Consider the following 13,344-nt stretch of genomic DNA (forward strand, 5'->3'; position numbering starts at 1 on the left):
GTGCTAAAAAGTTATTGTTTCCATTATTATTAGTTCAGATAGATATTCATATTTAAGATAGTTGAGCAAAAGTGTGTCACTATGAAAACCGTCGTAAAACGTACAAAACAAAAAAGAGAATATAAATCAAAATATCGTGTGTTCAACAAAAAAAAAACATAAGAAATTAAAAGATATTGAACATTCTCAAATAATAGTGGTTCAATTGTTTTAATCACATGCACAATGTGAGTAATAATTTAACTAACAGTGAATATCTTTTCGATTTCAATCGTGGTTGCAATCTATATAAAAAATAATAATAATAAATAAGTGAAAAATAGTGTATAAATTGGAATTAAAAACGAATCTAAACTCATTTGATAATACTGAGCTGTATGATTTTTAAAATTTTAAAATACGCGTACTTTTTTCTTCCTTAGTTTGTTTGTAAATTTACTTAGCTTAAAAATATTGTCGAAAAATTTCTCGCCCCTCTCTCATCATCACAAGTCCCTCTTCTATATGATAATTGTAAAATAAATCTTGAAATAACGTTGATATCAATTTTAGCAAGTAGTCCCATTTGCGAGTTGAAGTGCACTAAACGAAGACGTTGTCAGCTTCCGGAAGAAGAAATTTCATTTTTGTCTAACACATTTTACGTACTCGCTTCCATAACATATCTATATACACAAAATTATTTCCATCAAAAAATTCAGGTACAAATATCTAATACTCTCCTTCTCCTTATTCTTTTTTCTATCTTTTTTCATATATTATTCCAACAATTTAATTTCGTTTATTAAAAATATACACATCTGTCCTTCAGTTCGCGATCAAAAGAATTCCCATTGTTGTCCTACAAACGCATTTCCTTTATACAAAATATCAAATATAATTCAACCCTATCACTCTTTTGATATAACATTACTTAATAATGTCATTAGTCTTTTCATTTCGACACATTTTCACTTTAATTTCAATGTTTTTAAGTGTGTTAAATTAATCTTGGAAATTTAGCATCAATTCCATTATTTTCAAATTGTTTATATTCGTGAGAAAAAGTTGCTTATACAACTAAAGATTAAATAAAATCAATGATACATTATTTTTGAAGTCAGGACTTCAATTAGTTCACACTTATTCTCGAAGCGTAAGCTCAATTCCTCTTTAGTGTCTTCAAATTCCTTAAAGTAATTATCAGTCTTAAAGAAGAGTATTCAATGGAAATGCGTCGATGTTGTCCAACAATGGGAATATTTGATGAATTTAAAAAAAATAGTCTGTCCCGATATTTTCCATCACTTATTTTCTGCTCTCAGAATACAAAAATTATAAAATAATCATCAATGATAAATAAACCAGATAAATAAATTGTACATCCTTAAATGCTAAATATATTGCACTAATCGGCTTAGTCTCGTGTACAAATTGACTTTGATTCTAAGAACATGCAGAAAACGAGCCGATGGAGAGGTCATCACGATCGTGCCTTTATTATCATCGCCGTCCGGTCTCTCGCAAGTCCAAATATTCTTTAAGTTGATATACGAGTGTAGTAAGACTTAATATAGAAGTCGTAGTAGTTGATTAATAGGTTTCCGTTACCATTGAGGTGTGTTTAACACGTTAATTTAGTAGTCGCATGCATGCAATTGCTCTATTAATATCAATATTAGTCTTAGGTGCCTAAGAGTCTAAGAAATGCGTGACAAAGATATATATATGCATTCAAGTACTTGCACTAATCATCTCTTTTAAATATATTTATAATTTTTATATATATTTATATTGTGATCAACAATCAACATAGACGAAACGAGACGAAAACAATGGAAGAAATGATAAAAACAATAAACACCAATCACAGTGACAAATTCGAACATAGAGAAGAAAAACAAAAAAGGAAAAGGAAGCCTTCATTCCGCATGCATAAAACATTTAAATATCGTAACATTACATAAAAACAAATAAATAAAATTGTTAATTTTCTTTGGATTGATTCCACTTTGGTTCCCAATTTAGTTTCTCGTATTTGAAACAAACTCTCCTCTCCGATTCAATTAGAAAAAATATATGTTGACAATGGCGTAGAGCGCCGCGCATTTCGCAAAAATACAAACAAAAACAAAAACGGTTTACAAAAATCAAATGAAACAAGTCTTCGTACACACTTGATCGTTAAATAAAAATATGTAACTAACGAAAAAGTAACGAAACGAACGCTAAAATCGCAGTTGTCTTGTTTTTTGTTTTGCTTTGCAAAAAAGAACGACTGTCGTAAGTTATGTTTGATCTAAGCGCACTAATAATGAAAAAGAAATAGAATTCGACAACGAAGGCTCGATCCTTAGAGGTTTCAGTTGCCGTTGACTATTGGTAAAGCTTACTGGCACTTATCTAGTAGTCATCGTCATCATCATCTTCCCCGTCGCCGTCATCGTACTGACTCTCCAGCTCCACGTTCGAACTCGCATTGTACTTGTGGTGATGTTGTTGTTGTTGATGATGATGGTGGTGGTGGTGTTGCACGTCCATCAGCAGGTTGGGCACCTCCGTCGTTTGCCGCTTCTGCGTGGCGTTCGTCGTGATCAGCGTTTTCAGGGTATTGAATTTGCTCTGCATCATCCGGATTTGCACCTGCAGCGAGCTGCTCACCTGCTTTTGCAGATCCTGCACGTCGGACAACTCTTTCCGCAGATTCTGGTAGTTGTTCTTCACCTCGTTAACCGACTTCAACAGCGAGAACACCTCTATTTGGTTGCCCTCTTCTGCGAATATCTCCGACTCTATGTTTCCCACCTGCAAAGCTAAATTGTCCAATTTCTCGCCAGCCTTCTCCATCTAAAACAAAAATAACGCAATTATTCAAATTCATCGTTCGATCATCATCAATCAAATAAAGGATAAAGTATATTTACATCATTAACAATTAAAAATATTATATATTTTAAGACTTTTAAAACTCTTTTCATTTCATAACTTTATAAGTTAATACTACTTCTTTTTCATATTATTATTGACTTAGTTACCTAGCAACATAGTTAATTGTTTTATAAATTGTTGTTATTGAACTTCATATGTATTTTTATTAAAAACTCAAAAATTTAGTAAACATACATTTTATATACTTTGACAAAGAAATTACGATTGTTTTCCAGAATATTTAAATGAAATACGTCGTTTCAAAATCAATTAATTGTGTTGGTATTATAATATTTTAATGTCTTTTTCATTGTTTTTTTTTAAGAAATAAATCGATTTAGGGTGTTGGTTTAATAATCATATAACTTCAAAACAATTGAAGTGTGCAAAACAAAAATCATGTCCATTTTGAATTATTCAAATAACCAAAAAAATAATAATCAAATTAATGATGATACTTATCAAGGAAATGCAATTTTTTCAACAGTACCTGTTTTTCCAAATTTTCCACGGTCTCTTCCATTGTCGTCGCTGCGGGAACGCAAGAAAATTATTAAAAAAAAATTATTGCAAAAAAAAAAAACGGAAATCGATTGAGTTTGCACTTCCGGCGAGGAAGCGGATGGGCGGGGATAATTTCAGGAAGTTCGATACCTTTTTTTTCACCGGTATCCTTTATTAGATGTATAAATAAAGCACTCACTCGAATAAACAAAAAAAATCTATAACGGCGGCATCTGTCAGGAAAAGCGTACGTTTTAGGTTGGCATTCGTTGGCGGCAGCATCGATTGATTAGGAAAACGTCGGAGGCGGTGGTCGTCGCGACGCCCCCATGAATATTCCGGTGCGTAATCACCGGCGCTTCCGTGATCCCAATACGATTGAGTTGCACACGTATTTCCGCATTAATTCCTCCGTTCAACTGTTTAGATACGTGACTATACTTTCATAATGTTTTGTTTTAGTACATTAATTTTCAAACAAATAAATGAAACTTCATCAAATGCAAGAAATATTTTCAATATTAACTTAGAGCGGATATTGTAGTAAGCTATGTTACTTCACGGTGACAATCGCAAGCCCTACAACGGAAATCCCGAGTGTATCGAAATTCCGGCTGGCTCAAAATCCTGACTATATCGAAATCCCGACAGTGTCTTTTATTATTATAAATTTCTACAATAACATTTTTATGGTAGTCGAGATTTTGATATAGTCGGGATTATGGTTGTCGAGATCCTGATACAGTCGGGATTTCGGTCTTTCGGTTGTCGGGCTTGCGATATAGACCCGTTACTTCAATAGTGAAACAATTTTCTCATTTTCAAATCCTCACAGAATTAATTATAATAAAAAGAACATTAGTGGTAATGGAAAGGATATTAAAATATTCTCCTTTCAGGCAATAAAAGTTATCCTGCTATAAAACTTGAATTTTTTGCTACTACTTGCAGTAGAATTTCATTGAAATCTAGCAATCTTTACCCTGTCGTCAATAGCAACAGGACATCAAAGTTGATTTAAATTAACTCACGGAATATGGGTTGCCTAACGATAATACAATATTGATTATACAAACTCCTTCGATAGGAAACAACAAATATATTAATCATCAATACAGTTTTAAAAAAAACACTCGAGACTAATAGCTCTATCGTGATTGGTTAATATGCAAAGAGCAAAACGTTCGTGTATTTACGACGAACACGAAGTATACCGATCAAAACTTTTTTGAAGTAAGAAATAGATGTTTGTCCTTGGCAAATTTCGAATTGATTCGCTCCAAAAGGTACAGCTTCGATTAGCTAATAATAAACTGTTTAGTATACACTAAACAGAAACCAGGAGAGAGAGAGAAATTACTCAACTACAAGTTAATCTTATGAAATTCCACAAGATTTGGATGGATTGTGTGAGGATGGAGAAGATGCATTCAAATAAAATGTATCTGAAATGATTAACTATATATTTTATAAACATTAATATAGGAAAAAAAATAGTTTAGGATCTCTGCGGCTTCCTTCAGCGACATTCCAAAAAAAAATGAAAAACAATGAGTGTGTGTAAGTGTTGTATCCCAATCACGATTCCTTGTTAGGATGAAAATAACATCAATTTATTTTAATTAAATACTCGCATTAAAGACAACCTTATGGTATATCAAGAAATACATTTAAATACATTACGCAATGCACGTATAGAATATATAAAGATGTAATTAAGACAAGGTGAATTCCTATAATCTGCCACGTAAACAACAAATACAAACTTAGGACGTGAAAATTTGAAAAAAAAAGAGACAAAAATAAGTAAAAAAACGAAGAAACAAAAAAAGAGAGTACATCAAACTGGTGAACAAAGAAACAAAAACGAAACTTTAAAACAAAAAAATATCAAATATCGAACACTATGTAGAAACGTTTTACAAAATATATCCTATTATGTATATATATTGTGCTGTTTGTTATAAAGATAATTGATATTTTCCACATTTGTCACTATCAAATTAAATCCTTTCAAGTGCGCTATTTAAATAATAATAATATACACAAAATATATTTATATATATATATATATGTAAAGAAACACATTGCTACGATTTTTTTGGCAGTATTTCAGAACATTTATAGTATAATATATAATTTAAAAAGAAAAACAATAATTGAAAGAATTTAATTGAAAGGAGAAGAAACAAACATTTGTTAACGTCAATTTATAATATATATATATATAAAGAGAAAGGCAGTAGACATGCATCAAGTACTTATTCTTTCATATTTGTAAAAGTCGGGACTGCACACCAAGTGTATGAAAGTGTGTATATATATAATATATATATATATGTTATGGAACAGAAAGAATAATATTCTAAGAGAGCATTTAGTATATACTACATATACATAATATTAGGGTTTCGTCCATTGCTGGTGAATGAAGATGGGAGGCGGTTCGAGGGTTTGTCACATAAAAATATATATATGTATATAGAAGATAACATTAATACATTTAATTTGAGAGTTTCCATTTTTTTTTCTTCTTCATCAATTTCCAAATAAGAGAGAGGCTTCGAGAGACCTAGACCACCGCTACACATTTACCACCCAGTTTCATTTGGAGTGTATACAGATCTTTTACATAACTATGGAATATATTTATTAAACGAAAACAATAATAATTAATATACAGCCAGAATTGAAAAATTATAATTTTGATTTGCCATGTCCAAAATAAAAGAAGTCAATTTCTTTTCGATTATTATCCTGTTTTTCTTTTACGTGTACACATATGTGTATATCTATATATACGGAGCTATAGATACTTTATATAATAAATGATGATCTGAGAGAGAGAGAAAGAGAAAAAAAAAATAATAATAATAAACTGTAAAGCCCAAAAAATATCTGCATTTATATCAAACTCATATATTTTAAAATAAAAATATTATCTTTAGTAGTAGTAATAGTAGTAGTATCGAGCAAAATATTACAGATTAGAGAAGATTTGTTTTCTTGTTTTGTTTTAAGTATCTGCCTTAGTATTAGTGAAAAATTATATCTTTTCAAAAAAATTTCAAATCGAAAATTAAATTATAAAAAAAAAGTTTATGTACGGAATAAGTGTGTGTGTATTTTTTTGTTTAAGTGAATTTTTAATGTGTAGGTTTCATATATTTATAGTCATTTTTGCCCCCGATCTCTTTAGCCGCTCTTAAAAAGCAAAATTGCCACCTGTCCCAAATAGAAGTAGATAAAGTGGCGGGTCTCGTGTGTAACATATGAACCGAAGTTCCTGCCAACGATGCAATGCCACGTCGGGTTGTACTTTTTGTCAAATTCCTTCTTGATATATGCAGCTATATCCTGAAACAATAAACGAAACATTACAGACGGACCGTCGTTTCGGGTAAACTCAAACTAATTACCTTCTCTATGTTGTACTTCTCGATAGCTTGAGTCGCGCAATCGACAGCATCCTGTTGCATGTCTTCGCTCATATCGGCATTCTTGATAACGGCCTTGCGGTCAGACATCTTGGCTGTGTTTTTTGTTGCAGACCTGCAAAATTAAAGGTGAAATATTAGTCGCATCCAATAACTAGTTCATTAACTATTTTTTTAGTAACGAATTCAATACTTGGATATGATCTTCCGATAAGCGGAAAAGTCTTTGATTCGAACGGTCGCCCGAGCAATCAGTTCAGCCATCTAATGATCAAAACCAAACTGGGCAAAAGATTATTATGCATAGCTATGAGCCCAGAAGACCCCCACCAAACCCATCAAAAGAAGCTTTATCAATATACGTTATAAACACACACGCACATATCCAAAAACTGTCATGCAGACTGATAGTTCTGAAGCTCATTGCATTGATTCCTAATTAAACAACGTCGAAATCACGAAGCCTTTACGGCATTGCATATAACACACGAGGCCCACATTTCAGCACGTAATTGCGACTATCTCGTGCATACGGCAAGACCATAAACAAAATACCCCCATTTTTATATAAACCAACTGTTACCAGTAGTTACATACAATCAGATCAATAAATGAATAGTACTTCTTTCTTTCCATTCAACTAAAACTTCTATTATAATAAGACAATAATTGCCTTTTAACAATCAATTAAACCTAAGTATAAAGTGCAACACTTTAATTGAAGGTAATGAACACAATTATTACATTATACATACTTAATTCATGTTTTAACAAAATCATTTATTAAAATAAAAATAAGATTTTAATGTTAGATTATTTCTCATACCATACATAAAACTGTTATCAGTTCTAAAACAATCTCATTATCTTGCAGATATTTTATAATGTCTACAAAAGTTTTCTCACCTAAATATGTATCATCAAATTTTAAACATTTTCTATTAATAATCATTATATAATACTTTCATACAACAATAATATTGCATTTCATTGAAAATATTTGTAAACTTTTAAAAATCAAAGAAATGTCTTTCCTGTCAATTTCAAATTTAAATAAATTTTCTTAAATGTAAACAAAACTAATTTTTCTAAGCTAAACGAGGGTGAAGCAGCAAGTTTATTCTTGTTTCATATGGTAATAACTTAATAATTGCTTGCTGTTAGTATACCAGACTGCTTTTGATTAATAAGGAAAAAATGACATCTGCATAATCAATATTGATTTACTTGAAAATTACATGTGGAAAATATTTGACGATGCACACAAGAAGGTTCAAGCAGTTGAGGGAATGAAAAATTTCGAAAGACAATCATATCACTGATTTACAGATCTCAGTGTTTTATGTCGGAAAACAAAATGTGTATGTGATTGGTCTTGGGAACAAGGACAGTAGGTGTTTTACGGAACACTGAATTATTTAATCAATATTAGAATATGAATGATGTACTTGGTGAACTATTATGCAGCAGTGCACTAATTTTTTGGTGCATTGTTACATGAATGTCTGCAAATGTCTGTGCAAATATCGAAAATATAAAAAAAAAACAAAAAAAGGGTCCTGCTGTATTTCATATATTGAAATAGAAGGCCCTGTGCGTCCAGGAGAAGGTTCCCATTTTTTGGTTATGCGAGAATGTTTTGCAATGAGATTCCGGGGTGCTCTTGCATAAATGCGGTTAAATGGAAATGATTTTTCTTACTTACGTGTAATTTACAGTTTAAAAAAAGGTCCTTCAAAAAGGAGGGCGGATAGTTGAAGTTTCCAAAAAAACAAACCGATTTTTCACTACTAACTTTGACTTGTTACTGCTCGATGTTCAACTATTTGTCCTGTTCCTGCCTTACCGGATTTTAATCAAACGCCAAACCGAGTAGCCGCACTCCTATTGGTCGCTCGCCCAGAGGTTTCCGACAGAGGTTTCTGACAACAACAACGTCACGCGCGCTGTTCAAAATGCAAATACATTTAAATGATCACAAGAATATGATGAATTTGATCGCCAATTATGATTTATTGATGAGAACTGGATTTTCGTTAATATTTTAATGCGTTTTCGGGAAAACAGTTATTTGAAATGCGATTTGCCGGTCTGTGATTGGCTGCGCTTTCCATCCAGCTGCTTCCAGAAAAGGACGCTAACAGTGGCGTCACACATACTGGGTTCCAGATTTACGGCATTGCGGCGAATTGTTTTTGGTCCTGTTCTTTCTAAACTCTAAACTCTTTTTTTATTCTCTCTCTTTATCTCTCTCTCCCTTTCTGCCCGAAAACCCTGCCAGAATTGTAGAAAATTATCTTGCAGTCGTCTTGCAGATCGACCCACAGGTAAAATTTTAAAAATTCAAATCATATATCATCGAAATTTACATGCGACATTCCGTTCATCATTTCCTATCTTTATCATCACGTACAATGGTTATTTGCAAACTCCCCTTTATATGGACTTCATTCATTCATTCATTATTTAATCAATTCCAGAATTTATTAAATTGCATTTGTTTTTTTTCACAGACATAATTCAGATAACGCATAACACACTTTGATCGCAATATGAATAATCATTAAATCATGACTATTAATGACTATAAATAATTGACAATTATATTGATTTATTAAAAATTAAACATTTTTTTTGCAGACAGCTGATAAAAATTAATAGAAAGCTAATTAAATTTGTAAGGTTTTCTTCCAAATTGACCATCGACCATTTAACTTTCAACATATACATTTTTTTTTATAAAACGCATTACGTTTTATTTTGATTACGAGGTTATTTTTCCTCTAAATTATCTACCAAGTTTCATTGCATTAATCACAAAAGTAATATGTAAATAGACGAATTTTACTACTGTTTGTATTACATTTTGTTTTCGGTTACGTGCATACATAATTACATATTTCAGAAATTTATTAACATTGCCACAATTCTAAATTTAAACTCGTTTCCTTTGTAGATTTGCTTATTAATTTATTGATTACATTTTAATAATATTTAGGATACAGCAACATATAAATTTAGGGTTTTGAACGGAGAGCGAACACAGTCTCAACGCTCAGTTAACGTACATAATGCATACACAAATATCCGCAAGCTAAACGAATGTACGTTAAACGGCCTTTGAATTTCCATTTACGATTTTTTTGGTACACTCTATTCTCACGAACGTACATTGTTTTCATGTTTCTTTTGAAATTGTACTTTTTTTAATATATTTATATGTATGTTTATTGAATTATCTACAATTTTATTTACCCTTTAACTACTCGCGCCATGAAATTTATATGTACTACTCGCGCGGTGTATTTTATACACCACATGTATTATGACAAAAAGAAACTTTTCCATGTTAACTAATGCTTTTTTTTATTAGATTCATAACTATTTGTAATACATAATATAATAATTTCTGAATAATTTCTAATTTATGTTACATAAACACTGCAGAGTAAGAACAAACGTGCACAAAATAACTTATTTGTACCAGCATTTAGTAAACACTATGGGCATAGGTTACGTTAAGTGTCATAGATGGGAGAAAGATAATATAGATGTGGTAGCATCTTGCATATTTTATCTAGCATATTTTATAATATTGTTTTACATTTAACACCGGCGCGAGTAGTTAAAGGTTAAGTATTGTTATTTGTAATAACTAAAATTTATTGTAAGGAAAAAACGTCTCAAATTTGCTTTAATCATATAATTACACAATATGAATGCTATTATTTGTCGGGGTCGTTAATTGTCATGTACGTATCATCGGACAAGAGTTGTACGTTAAGTGAACGCTAACTGTATTTGAAGTATTAACAAAAGCTAAAGCCTACGCATACTACTACTACTTCCACTATTAGCAATAACTGTAATGGCATTGAATCTATTTACAATTTATAAATTGCATGTGTTAATGATTGAAACTCATTATTTATATACTCTTCATGTACGTGAAATGAACAAAACGATTAAATGTATGTCTATTAATATTAGAATCACTCGCAGTAGTTTTTCTTCTTCATAAATACAAATTAAAAAATTCCATTTGTAATATGAAGAGAATTTTATGATGTTAATTCATTATTTTTTTTTAAAGCCTCTTTCATTCCATTTACGTACCGTACCACCTACAGACCGCAGCCTACACATGTTATATTGATCGTATCCACAAAATTGAAAATAGCAGATTGCGCGAATTAATTTTCACAAATGCGTGGAAATACAATGAAATTTCATATATTGGGTGAAATTCAAATATTTTCTTTTAAATTCCTTCTATATTTTCGTAATTCGAGAATATTGTTGTTTATTTGAATTAAAATGTTGTAATTTAATTAATACAATATAACAATTAAATATAGAATCAAGCTTTAGGTTAATGTAAATGTAATATAACATAATTATTTTGTGGTAAGGGGATTCAAGGTGAAAGTGGGTGGTATGATGCAACAGAATTTCTGTGCCAGGCGCCATAGATGGAACTGGATGGAACCTTGAATGATTTTTCCGATTTTTGTTTCCATTGAGAAACGCGTGCGGATTCCAATGCGGGGAGTATTAAATCAATTAAAACTTTGTTTGTTTTTAATTAAATTATTTAAAAAAAAAATAACAATAACTTAAGTATTGAGTAAACACTTGGAACGTAAATTGAATCTATATGAAAATATTGAGTTTTTCTATGAATTATACTATGAAATCCAACAATTGAGTTACAGTTTTACACTGATGTTTGTATGTAATTCGTTCAATACTTTTGGTTAGTTTTGGGGTGATCTTTTATTAAGAGATTCAAATTTCGAGGACTCCTGCGACGTTGAAGACTATTTATAGTTGGCTTAAAAGTAAAATACGTAAGCGAAGGGCGCCTATCAATAATAGTATAAGGGCTTTCCGTTAGAATCAATAACGTATATACATAATAAACATTGTTTACATTCAGTAAGATAGAGCACTTTAGTAAGTATGGGAATGGTAAGTATATTGGATATGTTAATTGAACTTGGCACAGTGTCAGTGGTCTTTGAAGCATTTGTAGTTATGCGTCTTGGTATAGTTCCAACAATGCTGGACGTTCTCTCAATATTTATTCTACTGCAGAGGTCTAGTTCAACCGATGACTGATTAAGATCTGGACATTAATATTAAACTAATCCAAATACGCAATAGTAATAATAATAAGAAATATATTTTAATGCTACAAACAGTTTGATGTTTCATATAAAAGAATTGATTTGAAGACTGGATTTGCTTATACATGCAATGCTAGAAGTCGGTCTATCACGGTTCATGCGATATAGTAATAACATAAAATGTTTACTGTACCAATTGATTTTTAAATGTATGTTCTCAGAAAAGGTTGCTTTTATAGTATTGGTCATCCGCAAATATCTTTCGTAGGAGCTAAAAGCATAAAAATAAACACAATTTTGGATTTACACCCATTTACATTTTGTTCATCGAGTCGCATGCATGCAGGTGTTATCGTGTGTATCAATATTCATAAGTCCGCGTGCATTTGTCTGTGAAAATTGATATTTTTTTTTCTTTATTTGTATGCGAATACTTTGTGGTTCTTGTGGATGAGAGTGAGCATGCTGCGAATGCTACTTGCGAGATGGGATTACCTTGTCTGAAGATGTATCTAAGTGAAACGAACTAATAACGATTTAATCTGTTGGCCCCGTTCACGAAAACATGAGGGATGTATGTTATTTTCTTCAACCCTGTGCTCGACGACGCTCGAAGCACACGCTCGAAAAATCAATAATTGTTTCTTTAGCGACATCTACTGAATAATTACAGACCGTTTCAGGACAATGGAGAGCGCGGATGTAGGAAACATTCGGGATCGGCTGGAGGCGGAGGAGACTGGCAGCGCCGAGGTCGAGTTCTACGCGAGCACCTTGAAGCAGCTGGAGGACATGAACACGGATATAATGCAGATGCACATGGCCTCCCTCAAGCAGAGGATGACCTTGCTCCACGTGAAGATGAATCAGGTGGCTATGCTGGAACAGCTGAACTTCCTCGCGCAGAAAGTAGAGGATACTCTGAAATCCATAGATAACGTTGATTGATTTATCAAGCACAAGTTTTGTTAATAATAATAATAACCTATGTATTTATTTTTAATACTTAATAATTACTCCTGTTTGTTTTTCTTTTGTATATATATAAAATGAGAGAAAAAAAAAGCCAAATACAATATTCTTCCTTACACACTAAAATATCACAGAAATATTAGTAATTAAGTAAATCATATTTTTTTTTATATGTTCCTGTACGTATGTAAATATATAAAAACACATAAAGGGAAATTTGTATATATGCTAAAAACATCTTTGTACGAATTCAGCGAAATGAGAGAATCACATAGTAATAGTAAATTAGTAAATATTAACAATAAACTATTTAAAAAAATATACTTAATTACGGAATTTCTTATTATTTTTTTTTTACTACGCGAATCGGCGCTTCTCCACGTCGCTTCCATAAA

The 13,344-nt window shown here is 31.5% G+C and overlaps 2 protein-coding genes across 6 annotated transcripts; both read right to left on the reverse strand.

Moving 5' to 3' along the window:
* Positions 1-284: 284 nt before the first annotated feature.
* On the reverse strand, positions 285-3,862 carry LOC108569604 (rho GTPase-activating protein gacF-like). Of its 3 annotated transcripts, none has more exons than XM_017931218.1 (3): positions 3,611-3,862; positions 3,398-3,438; positions 285-2,826 (listed from the first exon to the last, which is right to left on the reverse strand). In XM_017931218.1, the coding sequence occupies exons 2-3, from the start codon at positions 3,428-3,430 to the stop codon at positions 2,383-2,385; spliced, it is 477 nt and encodes a 158-aa protein (XP_017786707.1). In that variant the 5' UTR covers positions 3,431-3,438; positions 3,611-3,862; the 3' UTR covers positions 285-2,382. The 3 variants fall into 3 exon arrangements, with proteins under 3 accessions (XP_017786707.1, XP_017786705.1, XP_017786706.1); XM_017931216.1 differs by having other exon boundaries at positions 3,562-3,862; XM_017931217.1 differs by having other exon boundaries at positions 3,398-3,862.
* A 2,423-nt stretch (positions 3,863-6,285) lies between these two features.
* Positions 6,286-12,597, reverse strand: LOC108569621 (dynein light chain 1, cytoplasmic). 3 transcript variants are annotated; one of them, XM_017931240.1, is made up of 4 exons: positions 12,473-12,597; positions 12,171-12,248; positions 6,831-6,963; positions 6,286-6,768 (listed from the first exon to the last, which is right to left on the reverse strand). In XM_017931240.1, the coding sequence occupies exons 2-4, from the start codon at positions 12,224-12,226 to the stop codon at positions 6,607-6,609; spliced, it is 351 nt and encodes a 116-aa protein (XP_017786729.1). In that variant the 5' UTR covers positions 12,227-12,248; positions 12,473-12,597; the 3' UTR covers positions 6,286-6,606. The 3 variants fall into 3 exon arrangements, with proteins under 3 accessions (XP_017786729.1, XP_017786731.1, XP_017786730.1); XM_017931242.1 differs by lacking the exon at positions 12,171-12,248 and having other exon boundaries at positions 12,473-12,596; XM_017931241.1 differs by lacking the exons at positions 12,171-12,248; positions 12,473-12,597 and adding an exon at positions 8,554-8,665.
* Positions 12,598-13,344: the final 747 nt, after the last annotated feature.

Source organism: Nicrophorus vespilloides, unplaced genomic scaffold, assembly GCF_001412225.1.
Source record: "Nicrophorus vespilloides isolate i.1.1-1 unplaced genomic scaffold, Nicve_v1.0, whole genome shotgun sequence".
Classification (NCBI taxonomy): Eukaryota; Metazoa; Arthropoda; class Insecta; order Coleoptera; family Silphidae; genus Nicrophorus; species Nicrophorus vespilloides.